This window comes from Lithobates pipiens, unplaced genomic scaffold (genome assembly GCF_037356315.1).
Source record: "Lithobates pipiens isolate NorthernLeopardFrog02 unplaced genomic scaffold, aLitPip1_a1.2 Scaffold_18, whole genome shotgun sequence".
NCBI classification, from domain to species: domain Eukaryota; kingdom Metazoa; phylum Chordata; class Amphibia; order Anura; family Ranidae; genus Lithobates; species Lithobates pipiens.
In genome coordinates this window covers 312,399,494-312,417,772 of record NW_027507758.1, presented here as the reverse complement: position 1 = coordinate 312,417,772, position 18,279 = coordinate 312,399,494, and the positions used below count along the sequence as shown (strand labels likewise).

The 18,279-nt window shown below is 41.8% G+C and overlaps 1 protein-coding gene across 2 annotated transcripts in view; it reads left to right on the top strand.

The window, feature by feature from the left end:
* The window catches only part of FHL5 (four and a half LIM domains 5), a 67,825-nt gene extending 56,702 nt beyond the window's left edge, over positions 1-11,123 (top strand). For both annotated transcript variants that reach the window (XM_077487221.1, XM_077487220.1), the window contains exons 5-6: positions 622-808; positions 9,279-11,123. In XM_077487221.1, the coding sequence (XP_077343347.1) occupies positions 622-808; positions 9,279-9,430 (339 nt within the window). In that variant the 3' untranslated portion in view covers positions 9,431-11,123. The remainder of the gene's footprint in view (positions 1-621; positions 809-9,278) is intronic.
* Positions 11,124-18,279: the final 7,156 nt, after the last annotated feature.

Sequence of the window (18,279 nt, the reverse complement as noted above, 5' to 3'; positions counted from 1 at the left end):
TCTACCATAACCCCTCTCCAAAGGAGTTTCAAAGAATTTGGCAGTACATCCAACCGACCTCACAACCGCACACCACGTGTAACCACACTAGCCCATACACCATTTTAATGTATTTTTAAACCAATGGAAGTACCTGTATAACAGGCCTGGAGTGTGAGAGGAAGAAGGAGTACAAGGAGCCAGTTTGTGCTGACAAGAAGCATGCTGATAAAAGAAGAGAGCAGAAAGAGAGAGAGGGAGAGAACATAGTGACAGAGAGATGAGCTCATCACTGTGCAGCTTCTCCATTCACTGTCCGTTACAGCCTGGGGGTGAGTTTAGGATGACCTGGGTTCAGAGGAAGTGGGTTAAATGATGCTTTTCTTCAGACTGAGCACATCTAGTGGCAGAAAAAAGTACTGCGAGGACCATATCTGGGTTGGAGCTGAATGTTGAAGAAAAAGCAAATTGGTTTTACTATTTTATCTTTTAGAAGGCTTTTCATTTGTATCTTTCAGCAAGCCTTACATTTTTATCTTGTTACTTTTAGCTGAAGTTCTTCTTTATGTATATTTATATTTATTATTTGATCATCTAAAAGGGTAGCAAAGCACTGACATGTACCCTACATTTTAAAAACAGGCAATCATCACATCAGGAATATCTTTCCAAGATCAGCCATGGCACAGTGAATGCTTTCTATGTACAAACTGTAAGAAGAAGCTGGTGGGACAGGAGTTCACGGCGAATGATGAGGATCCATACTGTTTAGATTGCTTTGGTAATCTGTATGCCAAAAAGTGCACTGCATGTGCTAAACCTATTACTGGTAAGTTCCATATTGTTTTAGTAGGCAAAGACAGAGATTATGTGCATGTTATTTAATTTATTTAAAAAAATATATGCATTTTAATTTAACACACATTTTAATTATCATAGTTCCACTGTTATCTTACAGTGATTGTTGATTTTTTTTTATGTTTTCATCTTTTTGTATTGTATTAAATAAAGAGATTTGTAGATCAGCCTGTAGAGGGAGCTCTGTCTGGTTCAGACTATGTACTCTATCACTGTTTTAACAACTGTTGCATTCAGATATACAGTTGTCTACTGTTGTAGACAGGTATATTAATCTGGAGTGTGCCCCAAGTGTGGAGGTGCACTGACACCACTCCTTCCTCATTGCAACTGGGCATTCTCCCATGTCTTGCACTTCTCAGACAGTGCAGCAGCAGGGAGATTACGCTAGTTCTCCATCAGGTCAGCTCCCCCTGTGATTGACAGCTGGCAGTGGGTGGATTCTTGGCCAACAGACAGCCTGATATTGGCTTTCCACTTACTGCCTGTTTTCAGTTACAAGGCGAGAGCAGACCTGATGGGGAGCTAGTGTAGTCTTCACAGCCAACAGCCTCCCTAACAACCAGTGACAAGGAGAGTGAAGCAGTGGCAAATATCCTGCCCTGGTACACTGTGTACCGAGACAGGCACCATTCCTATTTCTGTATACCAAGTTAAAGTAGACCTTATTTTCCTCCAGTTTTATTATCTACAAACTGGAGGTAATCAGTTTAGAATTTGGTGCATTAATAGTGCTACTTTATAAAAGAACTACCTGCATCTGCCGCATCTCTTGATAACGTTACAGAAACAGGTGGTAATAGAAGAGAATCCTTCTAGGTGGGGCTTTATTGGCAACAGAGTTATATACAGCAATATATCACACATATAGTATAATGTAGCATAAAAGTAGCAAAGCTTTATTATTCACAAAATATTCAAGATAAAAACATTAAAGTACAAAAAGTACAAAGGCTATTCTTACATATTGATTATAAAGATAAAACCGCGCTGGTCAACACTGGGTACTGGACAGACAAAAAACCAACAAATCCAGGATGGGTACTCTATGTGTAAATAATTATAGGTTGCTGCCCCCCACAAAAAGAAAATCCCCACTAGGGGTTCTTCCACCAGTAAAAAGAATCTAATAACCGGGGTAACTGGCGCTACCTATTTAACATAAGCAAATATTGACTCTTATTGATGAAACAAATGAAAAAGAGAAAATGAGAAATGCCAAGAAAAAATAGGAGTAATCTATCTCACCAGTAATAGTATTCATATGTGTAATCGTACCTAAATAAAAATGAAGCCTCCCTAATAGGGATGAGCCGAACACCCCCCGGTTCGGTTCGCACCAGAACTTGCGAACGACCCCCGCGTTCGGTACGAACGTTAGAACCCCATTGAAGTCTATGGGACTCGAACGTTCGAATTGGAAAGTGCTAATTTTAACGGCTAATATGCAAGATAGTGTGCTAAAAAGGGTTTGGCGACCTGCCTCCTGCCTCAGGGGACATGGGTCACTGCAAAAAAAAGTTTTAAAAACTACCGTTTTGGCGGGAGCAGTGATTTTAATGACGATTAAAGTGAAAAAAAAAAAAGTGAAATATTCCTTTAAATATGGTGCCTGGGGGGTGTCTGTAGTATGCCTGTGAAGTGCCACGTGTTTCCCGTGTTTAGAACAGTCCCTGCACAAAATGACATTAAACGGAAATAACACCATTTAAAACTGCTTGCGGTTTTAATGTTATATCTGGTTCCTGCAATATGGTTGAAAATCATTCAGAAAAATGGCATGGGTAGCCCTCCCTGCCCATTACCAGCCTATTTGGGTCTTGTACACATATTAAGGGGAACCTCGTACCCATATTAAAAAAAGGAAATGCGTGTGGCCCCCAGGCCCTATATACTCAGAACAGCAGTATACAGGCGGTGCAAACAAGACAGGGACTGTGTAGGTTTGTTGTGTTAAGTTGAATCTGTTTGTCATTTTCAACCGGTACATTTTTAAAGTGTAGCTCCAGTCAAAAAAACTATCTTTAAGCTTTTTGGAAAACATAGGGAAGGGTTATCACCCCTGTATAATTTTGTTTTGTCGTCCATCTTTTTTCATCTCACTTGCTGCTGTCTCCTTGCGTTTGCAAGTAGGAGATGTTTGTAAGTTGGATGTTTGAAAGTAGGGGCCTGCCCTATATTATAGCGGTATGTACTGGGTACAGAGCACGCAGACAGCACGCACTATCTCCTAACACTACTGACTGCAAGCTCTATTATTAACCACTTGTTAGCCCAATGTTTGCATAAAGTGAAAGATGAAGTTATGCTGAGTAAATAGATATCAAACATGTCACTCTTCAAAATTGCACATGCCCGTGGAATGGCGCCAAACGTCGCTACTTAAAAAATCCCCATAGGCGACGCTTTAAATATTTTTTTACTGGTTACATGTTTTGAGTTGCAGAGGAGGTCTAGGACTAGAATTATTGCTCTCGCTCTAACATTCTCGGCGATACCTCACATGTGTGGCACATGCGAGCACATGGGGACATGGGCGCTTTAATTTTTATTTTATTTTTTTATTGTTCATTTTACTTTATTTTAGTTTGACATTTTTTTTCCCAAAAATATATTTTTGATCACTTTTATTCCTATTACAAGAAATGTAAACATCCCTTGTAATAGGAATATGGGATGACAGGTCCTCTTTACAGTGAAATCTGGGGGGTCAATATGACCCCACATCTCACCTCTAGGCTGGGAAGCCTGAAATAAAAAATTTAAAAAAAGATTCTGGCTTTGATCGTACTGGCGAGTTGGTAGAAGCACCAGAGGGCGGTGAGGGGTGGGGGGCGTCTATGGCTAGGGGACTTCAGGGTATCACCGAGTATGGCTGGGTATCTCTGAGTATGGCTGGGTATGGCAATTTATGGCAGGGTATTACAGAGTATTGGCGGGGTATTGGCGGGGTACTACAGAGTAATAGCAGGGTACTGCAGAGTATTGGGGGTACTGCAGAGTAATGGCGGGTACTGCAGAGTATTGGGGGGTACTGCAGAGTAATGGCGGGGTACTGCAGAGTAATGGCAGGGTACTGCAGAGTATTGGGGGGTACTGCAGAGTAATGGGGGGTACTGCAGAGTATTGGGGGTACTACAGAGTATTGGGGGTACTGCAGAGTATTGGGGGTTACTGCAGAGTAATGGGGGGTACTGCAGAGTAATGGCGGGGTACTGCAGAGTAATGGCAGGGTACTGCAGAGTATTGGGGGGTACTGCAGAGTAATGGGGGTTACTGCAGAGTAATGGGGGTACTGAAGAGTAATGGCAGGGTACTGCAGAGTAATGGCAGGGTACTGCACTGCAGAGTAATGGCAGGGTACTGCACTGCAGAGTAATGGCAGGGTACTGCACTGCAGAGTAATGGCGGGGTACTGCACTGCAGAGTAATGGCGGGGTACTGCACTGCAGAGTAATGGCGGGGTACTGCACTGCAGAGTAATGGCGGGGTACTGCAGAGTAATGGCGGGGTACTGCAGAGTAATGGCAGGGTACTGCACTGCAGAGTAATGGCGGGGTACTGCACTGCAGAGTAATGGCGGGGTACTGCAGAGTAATGGCGGGGTACTGCAGAGTAATGGCGGGGTACTGCAGAGTAATGGCGGGGTACTGCAGAGTAATGGCAGGGTACTGCACTGCAGAGTAATGGCAGGGTACTGCACTGCAGAGTAATGGCAGGGTACTGCACTGCAGAGTAATGGCGGGGTACTGCACTGCAGAGTAATGGCGGGGTACTGCACTGCAGAGTAATGGCGGGGTACTGCAGAGTAATGGCGGGGTACTGCAGAGTAATGGCAGGGTACTGCACTGCAGAGTAATGGCGGGGTACTGCACTGCAGAGTAATGGCGGGGTACTGCAGAGTAATGGCGGGGTACTGCAGAGTAATGGCGGGGTACTGCAGAGTAATGGCAGGGTACTGCACTGCAGAGTAATGGCGGGGTACTGCACTGCAGAGTAATGGCGGGGTACTGCAGAGTAATGGCGGGGTACTGCACTGCAGAGTAATGGCGGGGTACTGCAGAGTAATGGTGGGGTACTGCAGAGTAATGGCAGGGTACTGCACTGCAGAGTAATGGCGGGGTACTGCACTGCAGAGTAATGGCGGGGTACTGCAGAGTAATGGTGGGGTACTGCAGAGTAATGGCAGGGTACTGCAGAGTATGCACTGGTATTGCAGAGTATTGGCAGGGAATTGAGGGGTTAAATTCGGTGAGCAGCGATGTGGGCACTGCAGATGCAGCCCACATCGCTGCTGACACCGATCTCTTTCCCCTCCGCTGTACCGATCGGTACAGAAAGGGGAGGGAGGAACAGGCGTCATAACATGACGCCGGTTTGTTTCCAAGTGATCACTCCGTCATTTGACGGAGCAATCACGTGGTAAACGGCCGCTATGAGCGGCCGTTTACCGTGATGCGCCGGGTCCTATGGACCCGGCGGTCACGGATGCTCTCGAGTGCGCACACCTCGGGGCACGCGAGAGCAGAATTCTGGGAGGCCGTTAATTAACGGCCTCTCTGAGTTAAACAACCGCCCTGAAGCCGTTAATCGGCAATGGGCAGTTGTTAAGTGGTTAAAGCTAGATCACTAGCTATATAGGTGAGGTGAATATAGTGGTGTATACTGCAGTCAGGGCACAGACAACAACCACTACACAGCAGCAAGATAGCAAATCAGCCAAAAACGATTGGTGTGTACTGTGTTGAAGGTACACAGAACACCCACTGCTTCAGATGCAAAGTAACACACTACAGGAGGCCGCCTTAAAGGCGGCCTTATATAGTGTGGGGCGTGCACTACACAGTCTGAGCTATGATTGGCCACAGGCAGGATGCCTGTGGCCAATCATGGCTCTCCTCGCTGCCGGCGCTGCGATTGGCCAAGCATGCGGGGTCACAGTGCATGCTTGGCCAATCATCGGACAGCAATGCACTGCGCCAACGCAGTGCATTGTGGTCCGCGCGCGCGTCACTCGAATTTTGACGCGAACGGCCAAAACGTTCGGAATTCGCTGAACGCACGAACGGCCAATGTTCGAGTCGAACGTACGTTCGACTCGAACACGAAGCTCATCCCTACTCCCTAAGGAAAGTCCACTTATTTCAATCCAAGCCCAAAAAAAGACACATACAAGAGGCTACTTCCAGAGGTGACATACAATCGCACAGATTCCCTACTGCGACTCCAATGTGACAATAAGCAGTGTAATAATTTAGGACCTTATCCTGAGAACTTAGTATAATCTTGAACAAATCGTATATAAATTCTGTGAAAAAACACCAGATTAATATAGAAAAACTTGTACTGAATGCGACTTTTCCTTAAAATCGCATTAGTGTCACATTATGATAAACCCACCGATCTGTCGGCTGGGAAGAGAAAAATATAAAAATCTACTCCAATTACTACATGTGAAAAAAAAATATATGAATCTAAAAAATATATGAATATATAAAACAAACTCTAATAAGTATATGTGTAAGTGAGACGTGCAATTGAAAATACCGAATTAGATGACACAATTCAAATTCAAAAACAAAAAGTTCCAAACATATGTACTGGCAAAGCATCTATGAAAAAAAAATGATACAAAATAAAAAATGTGTTATAGTGACCCTTAGAAAAATTATAAAAATAAAAATAAAAAATAAAAAATAAAAATAAAAGTCCAACTCTCCAAAAAGTCTTCAATAGTGCAAATTCAACATTAAATGTTCATAAAGTGACTTTTGTGCTTCTTGTGTGATCTTCAAAGTGACTTCCGTGCTCCCCCGCAAGGTACCCCACTCACCAAAAAAATTCACCCCTACAGGGGTAGTTCGCCTTTAAATCCAATCTGCCGATATCCAGCTCTATGACCTTCTGACCTCTTTATTTATAATCAGGAGACACCTTACTGCTGACACGTGGTCCAGCAAGCATGGGCAGGGACAATATATTTCATTCACAGCACACTGGGTAGTATGCAGGACAGGGCTCGGTGTTGCAGCCTGTTGTACCCCGACGTCTCCATACAGCTGGTGGTGATGGTGCAAGACCTGTGAGCTCTACCCCCTTCTCCTCCTCTGCCACCTCCTTACCCTCATCTGCAGAATTGTCCTATGAACATCAGGTACCCCCTATGAACTCAAAGGGATATTCCCAGAGTCAGGCTAAAAGGTGCCATGCAGTGCTTCAGCTGGTGTGTTTAGGGGACAGGAGAGATTCTTGCAACTAATCATTAAGGATGCATGCACTGTATTGTCACCATTTGAGGAGGCCACATGGATGGTAAGCCATGACAGTGCATGCATCAGTGACACACTCCCTGTTGTGTTCCTGCTGGAGCAGACTCTACGTGGCATTATGGACAGGGCACTGGAGGCAGAGCAGCAGGACTTCCTTTCCTCTCAAGGCCCACTTTATCCAGACACCATCATTCCTTTGTCACAGAACACACAGGTGGAGAGAGGGGAGGAGGATGAGGAAGAGGATTCTGGCACTTTCATAGGCTTCAAAGAAGAGGAAGACATGCGTCAATTTGTAAGCGATGGCTTTCCAACCCCAGGACCCTTGGGAATAGTATGTGGCTTTGAGGAGGAAGTTCCAGATACTGTCATCCTGAGTGACCAGAAGGAGTCTGCTTCTCAAGCCTCAGCAAATTTGAGGCGAGGCGCATGAGCAACCTAATGCTTCAAAGCCTGCGAAAGGACCCAAGAATACGTGGCATAAAGGAAAAGGATGATTACTGGTTGGCAACCCTTCTTGACCACCGTTATAAGGTCTCAGAACTCATCCCATCCCCACATAGAGAGACATGGTACAGATCTGCCACTTTACAGGTAGACTGAGCCCTTGTACACACGGTCGGAGAATCTGTCGGAATGAGTCTTATCGGACCGCATTGTCAGATAATCCGACTGTGTGTGGTATGCATCGGACTGATTCCGTCCGAATCTCCGTCCGACCCAATTTTCCAACATGTTGGAAATATTTCCCGGCAAACTGGGCCGGACGGACCTTATCCGATCATGTGTAGAGCATTTTCATCGGACCAAGTGCCATGCATGCTCAGATCAAATTCCTACATCAAAGCTATTGGCTACTAGCCTGAATGTAGTCCCATCGTAACGAAATTACGTCATCACGTTCTGAAAGATCGGATTTTTTGCCAACTTGGCCCGACCGTGTGTATGCAACAGTTTCGGACACAATCCGTCGGACTAAATCCGACGGGCAAAATCCGATGGATTTGGTTGGAAAAATCTCCGACCGTGTGTACGTGGGCTAAGGGGACCCCCACCCCAGGCACTATATTGGAAGGAATTTTTCATTTTTATGCTTGCACTTTAAAACTCAAATAATCACTGCTCATTTAAACATTATGTTTTTCACAAACTTTTTTTTTTTATTGATACATGTCCCTCATGATGCCTCTCATTATACTGAAACAATTGTTCCTTTAAATTTACCAAAACCATATAATTTGAGGTCAAACTTAAATGCTCTCAATTTGCTCTCTCAATTTGCATGCAATCAGGCAGACCCTTGCACTACGTAGTTGAATGTAAATCTAAACTGAACTGAAACTGAATAAGAAAATTGTATAATGTATAGCCAGCTTAATTGGAACAAAGGGAGAAGTAAAGAGAGAGGGGAAGGGTGACTGCTCTGACTCTGCTAGCCTGTGTAAATGACAGTTTGAGCTATTAAGCTCCGAAAAGAACTGGCTTTTTCAGGAGCAGGTAAAAAAAAATAAAGGAAAAAGTTGAGTATAAAGTTTTAGCTGCTGGCTTGGATATAAGAATATGTAATATTCACATGCAATATATAATTTTATATATTTGTTTTTAGTCCTAACCTTAATAAATAAAAAAGTAAATATGTACAAACCCATTATTCATTTCCTTTGTAATCTCAAACAAGGTATATTTAGATATAGATACTGTATACTATCTAACTTACATAATTTTTTTACTGTGCCCTTGGAGTTTACCAGATTCAGATTTATATTTATGCTTGCAAAAATCTTCTAGTTGGTATAATGGGACCTTTGATTACCATTTAATATATTTTTTGTTAAAACTAAAACATCTGAAGGACATTTCCAGCTGTATTTATCATCATAGACCTGAACAGAATTAGTTCAATGTTGTCAACTTGACAACTACTATTAGGCACAGGACACCTCCAAATCAGTTCTCATATGTCTACCCGTTGTCAGATGCTTTGTGACTCACTGTTCATACTAAAATAAGTACTGAGCAAAATATTGTGCCGGTTGCTACGTGACAGTTCATTCTGGACACATATTGAGATAATGACTTCTTGACAACATTATATGGACCGTGTGCTTCCCTAACACTAATGTATCACCTCTAACATTTGCCACAGTAATCTGATATTTCTTTTCATTGCAGGTCAAGGAGGTGCCAAATACATCTCATTTGAGGATAATCACTGGCACACAGACTGCTTCAATTGTTCAAAATGTACTCATTCAATCATTGGCCAAAAATTTCTCCAAAGGGATAATGGTATACTGTGCCTCCAGTGTGGTCATGACTTATAAATACATAGATGTTTGATGTGTAGTTTTAAGCTTCTTTTAAGCAAATCACACATAATCATGCATGTCGTCCATGTGGGTCATACCATATGTGCTCTTAGTTTTATCACGGGTTGTCTTAAATTATCCTATTAGATATTACAGCATTCCACACTTTCACAAATTTATTGAAAAGTTCACAACAGCATAATAAAAACTATTTTGAAAATGTTAAAACTTTGTGTATAATTACAAGATTGTAAGGTGCTTGAAAAAGCAGCAGTCTATATAAATATTATAATGATGTATAAAATGTAAAAGAAGAAAAAATTCTTCTGCTTGCCAGTTTTCAGACAGGTAATGCCGGATTCACACAACTGGACTTTCTGGCAGAATAGGTCAGGCGGAATCATTTTGTTGGATAGTCCGATCGTGTGTGGGATCATTTTTCTTTAAAAAAATTCATACGGACCTAGAAATAGAACATGTTTCAAATCTGTCCGGGAAAACCTATCGGGAAAGTCTGTATGCTGGGCCGACGGAAAAAATACGATGCCAGGGCAGCTATTGGCTACTGGCTATTGAACTTCCTTTTCTAGTCCCGTCGTACTTCATCATGTTTAAAACTAACACACTTTCAAATAGACTTTAGTCCGTTCGTGTGTGGGCAAGTCTGTTTGTTTGGAAGTCCATCGTCAAAATTCCATCGGACCTTTTCTGCTGGAAAGTCCGGTCGCGTGTATGCAGCATAACAGTTATTTGTTAATGTACAACCAAATTGCTAATGAATCTGTGCTTTGCCAATGCAGAGTAAAGCAATAATTTCACTTTAATGGCAGGCCCTGCACCAGCTTATACAAATAGTATTTTCCTAGCCATCATTATGCTGCTGGAAGTGAGTGAACAATACCCAGTACATTTAACTATTGAACAACTGTGACTTGATCCCCTTCCTCCCACATGATTGCCCATTTAGACACCCAGTGTTGTCACATGGGGATAGATAGGGGAGTCCTCAGCCCTGTTGATGATTAGAACAGCAGGAAAGACAGGCATAGGCTTTTTCTTTCTAAAGAAGATCAAAATAATGATAAAGTCTGCGTCCAGTGGAAGTTGCTGAAATTTTGATTGTTGCTATTTGAAAATTGTAGACCCTTATAAAGCATTCTTTAGTCTTCTCTAGATAACTGTAGCACAATCCTCTTAGTGATAAGAAAAATCTGAGCTTGTCCCAATAGGCACAAAGTGTACTTTAAAGTAAATATGTCACAAGGGAAGTAAAGGGGCTGCCAATGTTGACCCCCCCCCCCCCCCCCCCCCCACCCTTACAGGAAAGTCTAGTATTGCAATCAGATGGTAAGCACTTTAAGAAGGAGAGATCAATGGCCAGCTGTATTTTCCCCACAGATAGATGTGGATGTTCAGAGCTTATGTGAACCCGCGGTTATGCCATAGACTCTACTTTACACACTTATGTTATGTGTTAACAAATGGTATTTGATGGCAAAACATTGTAGTAGGTGATGAGAAGGAGATCAGAAAGTTAAAGAGTTAGGCTAGAAGAGCTATCATGAAAGGTAACTAATAGCTGGAAAGTGATAGAACAAGGACTACATCAGATAGGAATCTTTTGAAATGTATGTTTTTTTGTTAACTGCACAGTAATATTCTATGTACTTGCATAATAAATATCAATAAAACATGCTATAACAGTAAACCATGCACAGAAATATTTTTTATACTATTCCACACGTAAACATTATTTTTACAACTTGAGGTTGATTTACTAAAACTGGAGAGTGCAAAATCTGGTGCAGCTGTGCATGGTAGCCAATCAGCTTCTAACTTCAGCTTGTTCAATTGGGCATTGACAATAAAACCTGGTAGCTGATTGGTTTCTATGTAGATCTGCACCAGATTTTGCACTCTCCAGTTTTACTATTGTGTATAGAAAAAATATGTATGAAAAACAAAAACCTTTTTTTTTATATATTTCGTTGAAGGTAGGAATGAGCTAAACTTCTATCTTTTTCTGTCTTGCGCCCAGCTGGGATATTCCTCTTCACTTCCTGTCCTGGACACGTAACAGGAAATTAGAGGAAATCTCTTCTAATTAAGCAGAATTCCAATCTTGGAGAGTTGTCGTAGGAATATGGCCCAATTTAAGAAATTTGTTCCACTGACAACTTTAAAATGTTGGATTTCCTATCACTTCCTGTCTTTGCGACAAGGGATACCAGGGCAAATAGAGGGATACATCTCCATAGCGAGGACACAGACAGCATTAAAAACATGACAGGGCTCCTAACCATTCTCTGTCCAAATCTACAAAACTTTGCCTTTACATAACCATTATAAGATATTATACTTAACCACTATGGATTGTCTAGTGTCCATTATATACAGTACTGTGTACTAAAGGAATTACTGGCTGTGCTTCATACCATATCATTCTGAAATGAAAACATATACCAGTATCCCCCTTGCAATTCACTTTATTAGTTGGATTAGCTGCTTAGCTTTTAGTTGACATCTCATGCACACTTTCGATGTTGTACATGACAATAATAATTCCATGCTGTATCTGACTAATATATATTTATATACTGTATATACACTCAGCGGCCACTTTATTAGGTACACCTTGCTAGTACTTGGTTGGACCCCCTTTTGCCTTCAGAACTGCCTTAATTCTTCGTGACATAGATTTAACAAGGTGTTGGAACATTCCCCAGGGATTTTGGTCCATATAGACATGGTAACATCACGCAGTTGCTGGAGATTTGTTGGCTGCCCATCCATGATGCAAATTTCCCGTTCCATCTCATCCCAAATATGCTCTATTGGATTGAGATCTGGTGATCCTGGGGGCCATTGGAGTACAGGGAACTTCTTGTCATGTTCAAGAAACCAGTGGTGAGATGATCTGAGCTTTGTGACACGGTGCATTATCCTGCTGGAAGTAGAAGATGGGTACATTGTAGTCATAAAGGGATGGACATGGTCAGCAACATTACTCAGGTAGGCCGTGGTGTTTTAAACAATGCTCAATTGGTACTAAGGGGCCCAAAGTGTGGCAGGAAAATATCCCCCACACCAATACAGCACCACAACCAGACTGAATTTATAGGAAGAAATGGAGAAGGGGATTTTAATGGTGCCACAAATATGACAAAAGGTTTGTAAAATAACAAATATTTTATTAATATGAAAATATTTAAAAAGAGTGAACATAAACAGACAAACATGTATACAAATTATCAAAGCATGATAGCGAACAATATAGTGCATATAAAGCTAAATAAAACTATATAAATGCCTGTTTGCTTCTTCAGAAGCTATAAGGCATATATTGGCTATCATGTATGTGATAAATTAATTTTAATCCTGTTTGTTCAGATGAAAGGAGCAGAGAGGGGAGCATCAAATCCAACAACGAGGATCACAGGGTGGGTAGTGGGCACCAGAAAAAAGGAAATCAATCCTTAAATCAATATCTGCATAATGCTCAGAGGAGATTGTAGCATCATCATATATATATATATATATATATATATATATATATATATATATATATAAAATGAGAAAATATATTCACAGCATTTGAGCAGCCAGATGGCAAAGAGACTTGCAGCTTCACATAATATAGCCCAGAGTAGATTCAGGCTGAAGGAAGCCTCTTCTAAGAATTGTGCACAAGAAAGCCCGCAAACCGTTTGCTGAAGACAAGCAGACTAAGGACATGGATTACTGGAACCATGTCCTGTGGTCTGATGAGACCAAGATAAACTAATTTGGTTCAGATAGTGTGGCGGCAACCAGGTGAGAAGTACAAGAACAAGTGTGTCTTGCCTACAGTCAAGCATGGTGGTGGGAGTGTCATGGTCTGGGGCTGCATGAGTGCTGCTGGCACTGGGGAGCTACAGTTCATTGAGGGAACCACGAATGCCAACATGTACTGTGACATATAGAAGCAGAGCATTATCCCCTTTGGAGACTGGGCTGCAGCGCAGTATTCCAATATGATAACGACCTCAAACACCTCCAAGACAACCACTGCCTTGCTAAAAAAGCTGAGGGTAAAGGTGATGGACTGGCTAAGCCTAAACCCTATTGAGTATCTGTGGAGTATCCTCAAATGGAAGATGGAGGAGCGCAAGGTCTCTAAAATCCACCAGCTCCGTGATTTTGTCATGGAGAGGTGGAAGAGGACTCCAGTGGAAACCTCTGAATCTCTGGTGAACTCCATGCCCAAGAGGGTTAAGGCAGTGCTGGAAAATAATGGTGAACACACAAAATATTGACACTTTGGGCCCAAGTTGGACATTTTAACTTAGGGATGAACTCACATTTGTTGCCAGCAGTTTAGACATTAATGGCTGTGTGTTGAGTTATTTTGTGGGGACAGCAAGTTGACACTTATACATGCTGTACACTCACTACTTCACATGCGTAAATTTCACAGTGTTGTCACATGAACAGATATAATAAAATATTTACAAAAATGTGAGGGTTGTGCTCATTTTTGTGAGATACTGTATATAGTACCAAAGTAGAGCTTTACTTTAAGGTGATTTATGATTGCTATTGCCTAGAGCCTGAATAAAAGCAATGAAAAAAACTATTGAACATTTGGTATCCTCCATCAGAACATTCAGAACATTGCAATAGACAGATTGTTTTCACTATCCCTTTTCATTTTAAGGAACATTATATGCTACATTTACTTACATTTGCTTAAAGTGTACCCGGTAATTTTGTATTACAATTCAGTTCTTGAAACCTTGATAATAACATGCCAGTAATATATTTTATTCCATATTCTTTCTAAACGACTTCATGGACTATAAGGAGATAACGTAATTAAAAAGGATTTCATGTTAAAAAGAAAATCTGTTTTATTATGAGACTTATAATAACAGATATTCACATTACATTGTTTAATATTTTATTAAAACATTTGACTGTTATATTTATTTTGAAACACTGCTCAACAGTGCACCCTGCTGATAACAATGGGATGTGGAGTCTAAACTAGGAGAATAGGAACCGCTGATAAGTCAAATGTGAGTTATTGTACTTTGGGCTGTATGGGGTGTGATAATTCAAATATACTGGAATCATTTTAAACCATTATGTTTTGCTCATAAAGAGTGAGAGTACAATGGTGAGTGCAAAAAAAATATATATTTTCAGAATTACAGCACAGATGTTTTGGATTCACTTCCATTTAAATATATAATCTCAACAGAGTTACTATTGTCTTCCTGGGTCTAAATGGCTCAATTTGTTCTAATTTTTTTCCCAAAATATTGATGACATAATCGGATCCTAGTTCTGGTGTCTTTTGGCATAGAAAAGTTTGGTCACAAGTGAAGCACAAATAAAGGAAGCCTTGGCTCAGTCCATGAGGCTTGCGCAACTCATTGTAACTGGATCTGGTACTTGTTTACACTGTCATTTGGAAATCTGAAAGGTAAGAGTATTACAGTCAGTGAGCTAAGTAGTGTGTGCTGTCATGGGTAATGTACAGTAGGAGGCTGCTTCAGCACTGTGGAGATATCTGCTCTAGTCATTCAGAGTTTGACCATGTTACTGTCAATACTACTTTGTGCACTGCTATCATCCTGAAGATATGAGGAACACTCATGCCATAGTGATATGAGTCCCTAAAGGTGTAACTAAAGTTGTCACAATTCACATACATACAAACATCCAGAAGTATGCTTATTGGGATTATCCCATTTACTATTGTTCTGTTTCAAATTCCGCTTTATGCGTTGACATACCTCCTTAGACCCAGTCTGTCCACACAGTATGGTCACCTGCTGACTTGGCACCATTCACGGGCAGCTTAACTCTTCAATAAGACACAGAAGTTGAATTCAACACATTTTTACTTCAGCTAAATGCAGTACAGAAGATGTTTTTCCAATCTTTTGAAGTGTTAGCCCTTGTACACACGGTCGGAGATTCCGACAACCAAATCCATCGGATTTTGTCCATCGGATTTTGTCCGACGGATCTTGTCCGAAACTGTTGCATACACACGGTCGGACAAAGTTGTCGGATAATCCGATCGTTCGGAACGTGATGACGTAATTTCATTACGATGGGACTACGTTCAGGCTAGTAGCCAATAGCTTTGATGTAGGAATTTGATCTGAGCATGCATGGCACTTTGTCCGATCGGAATTCTCTACACATGATCGGAGTATGTCCGATTGGAGCATTTTGTCGGAAAATATTTCTGGCAAGTTGAAAAATTTGGTCCAACGGATATTCCGACAGAAACAGTCCGATGCAGACCACACACAGTCGGAATATCCGACAAAACTCTCCGATCGGACACATTCCGTCGGAATCTCCGATCATGTGTACAAGGGCTAAGAAGACAATTACTTTCCTAAGCCCTGTCTCTGCAAAGTACACTGACTAGACATAGAAGATACAGAATAGGAGGGGGGTGGACAGAGGAAGAAACCAAAATCTTACAGTAAATCGCATTGTAAATCACATAATAAACAAGTTCTAGTGACGCAAAACTGTCACTGAATGCAAACATACTAAAGAACAATAACAACCTGATGTAGTTCAATACAACACAGAAAAAGAACATACAGTATCTCACAAAAGTGAGCACACCCCTCACATTTTTGTAAATATTTTATTATATCTTTTCATGTGACAACACTGAAGTAATTACACTTTGCTGCAATGTAAAGTAGTGAGTGTACAGCTTGTAGAACAGTGCAAATTTGCTATCCTCTCAAAATAACTCAACAAAAAGCCATTGATGTCTAAACAGCTGGCAACAAAAGTGAAAATGTCCAAATTGGGCGCAATTAGCCATTTTCCCCTTTCGGCGTCATGTGACTCGTTAGTGTTACAAGGTCTCAGTTGTGAATGGGGAGCAGGTGTGTTTGGGATCACTTAAATTTCAACGTGGTACCTCATGGCAAAGAACTCTCTGAGGATCTGAAAAGAAGAATTGTTGCTCTACATAAAGATGACCTAAGCTATAAGAAGATTGCCAAGACCCTGAAACTGAGCTGCAGCACAGTGGCCAAGACCATACAGTATTTAACAGGACAGGTTCCACTCAGAACAGGCCTCGCCATGGTCAACCAAACAAGTTGAGTGCACATGCTCAGCGTTATATCCAGAGGTTGTCTTTGAGAAATAGACATAGTACTGCCAGCATTGCTGCAGAGGTTGAAGGGGTGGGGGATCAGCTTGTCAGTGCTCAGACCATACGCTGCCCACTGCATCAAATTGGTCTGCATGGCTGTTGTCGCAGAAGGAAGCCTTTTCTAAAGATGATGCAGAAGAAAGACCACAAACAGTTTGCTGAAGACAAGTAGACTAAGGGCATGGATTACTAGAACCATATCCTGTGGTCTGATGAGACCAAGATAAACTTATTTGGTTCAGATAGTGTCAAGCGTGTGTGGCGGCAACCAGGTGAGGAGTACAAAGACAAATGTGTCTTGCCTACAGTCAAGCATGTTGGTGGTCTGGGGCTACATGAGTGCTGCTAGCACTGGGAAACTACAGTTCATTGAGGGAACCATGAATGCCAACATGTACTGTGACATATAGAAGCAGAGCATGACCCCCTCCCTTCGGAGACTGGGCCACAGGGCAGTATTCCAACATGATGCTGACCCCAAACACACCTCCAAGACATCCACTGCTTTGCTAAAGAAGCTGAGGGTAAAGGTGATGGACTGGCCAAGCATGTCTCCAGACCTAAACCCTATTGAGCATCTGTGGGGCACTCTCAAATGGAAGGTGGAGGAGCGCAAGGTCTCTAACATCCACCAGCTCTGTGATGTCATCAAGGAGGAGTGGAAGAGGACTCCAGTGGCAACCTGTAAAGCTCTGGTGAACTCCATGAGTTTTAAGGCAGTGCTGGAAAATAATGGTGGCCACACAAAATATTGACACTTTGGGCCCAAGTTGGACATTTTAATTTAGGGATGTACTCACATTTGTTGCCAGCAGTTTAGACATTAATGGCTGTGTGTTGAATTATTTTGAGGGGACAGCAAATTTACACTGTTATACAAGCTGTACACTCACTACTTTACATTGTAGTAAAGTGTCATTTCTTCAGTGTTGTCACATGAAAAGGTATAATAAAATATTTAAAAAATGTGAGGGGTGTACTCACTTTTGTGAGATACTATATATTTGGGGCAGAACAGCTTTATAGTCCCATACCATAGTGGTCCCATATTGATGCACAACCTTTCAGGCATGAATTTTTTTTCCCCTCGGTCGCTTAACAAAATGCATACTTACCAACTGAATTTGCTAGTTTAGGCCAGCTTTTCAGGCAGTTGTCACATGACAGCTGTATTCCGAGATATGGACCCTATCAGTACATATATATATATTTCTTGATCATACATCACGGGACACAGGAGCTTCATTAGTGGGTTATATAGGCACCTCTGGTGATTGGACACTGGTTAAACCCAATTAAGGAGAATTTCTCCCCTATATAACCCCTTCCATATGGGAGGCACCTCAGTTTTTTCGCCAGTGTCTATGGTGGTTGGTCACGTAAAACTTTAGCTCTGTGCAGATCCCTGCGGGGGCCTAAGGGCTACAACAAACCGGATCCATACCTCGGGCCGATATTTGACTCCCAAGATGGTATGGTACCCGGGCCTTGTCAGCCGAAGAAACGAGGTTTGGCCTGTAAGTCCTCTCCTGTTGGAAGACTGGGCTCTGGGAAAACCAGACTTGGTGTACTGTTTACACAGAGCGCACGAAAGTTTCTGGCAGAGTCTTTTACATAGTCCAGGTAGGAGGTTCTTCCAAGAAAGAGCCCCAGATAAACCTGAAGGTTGACTAACATTGCC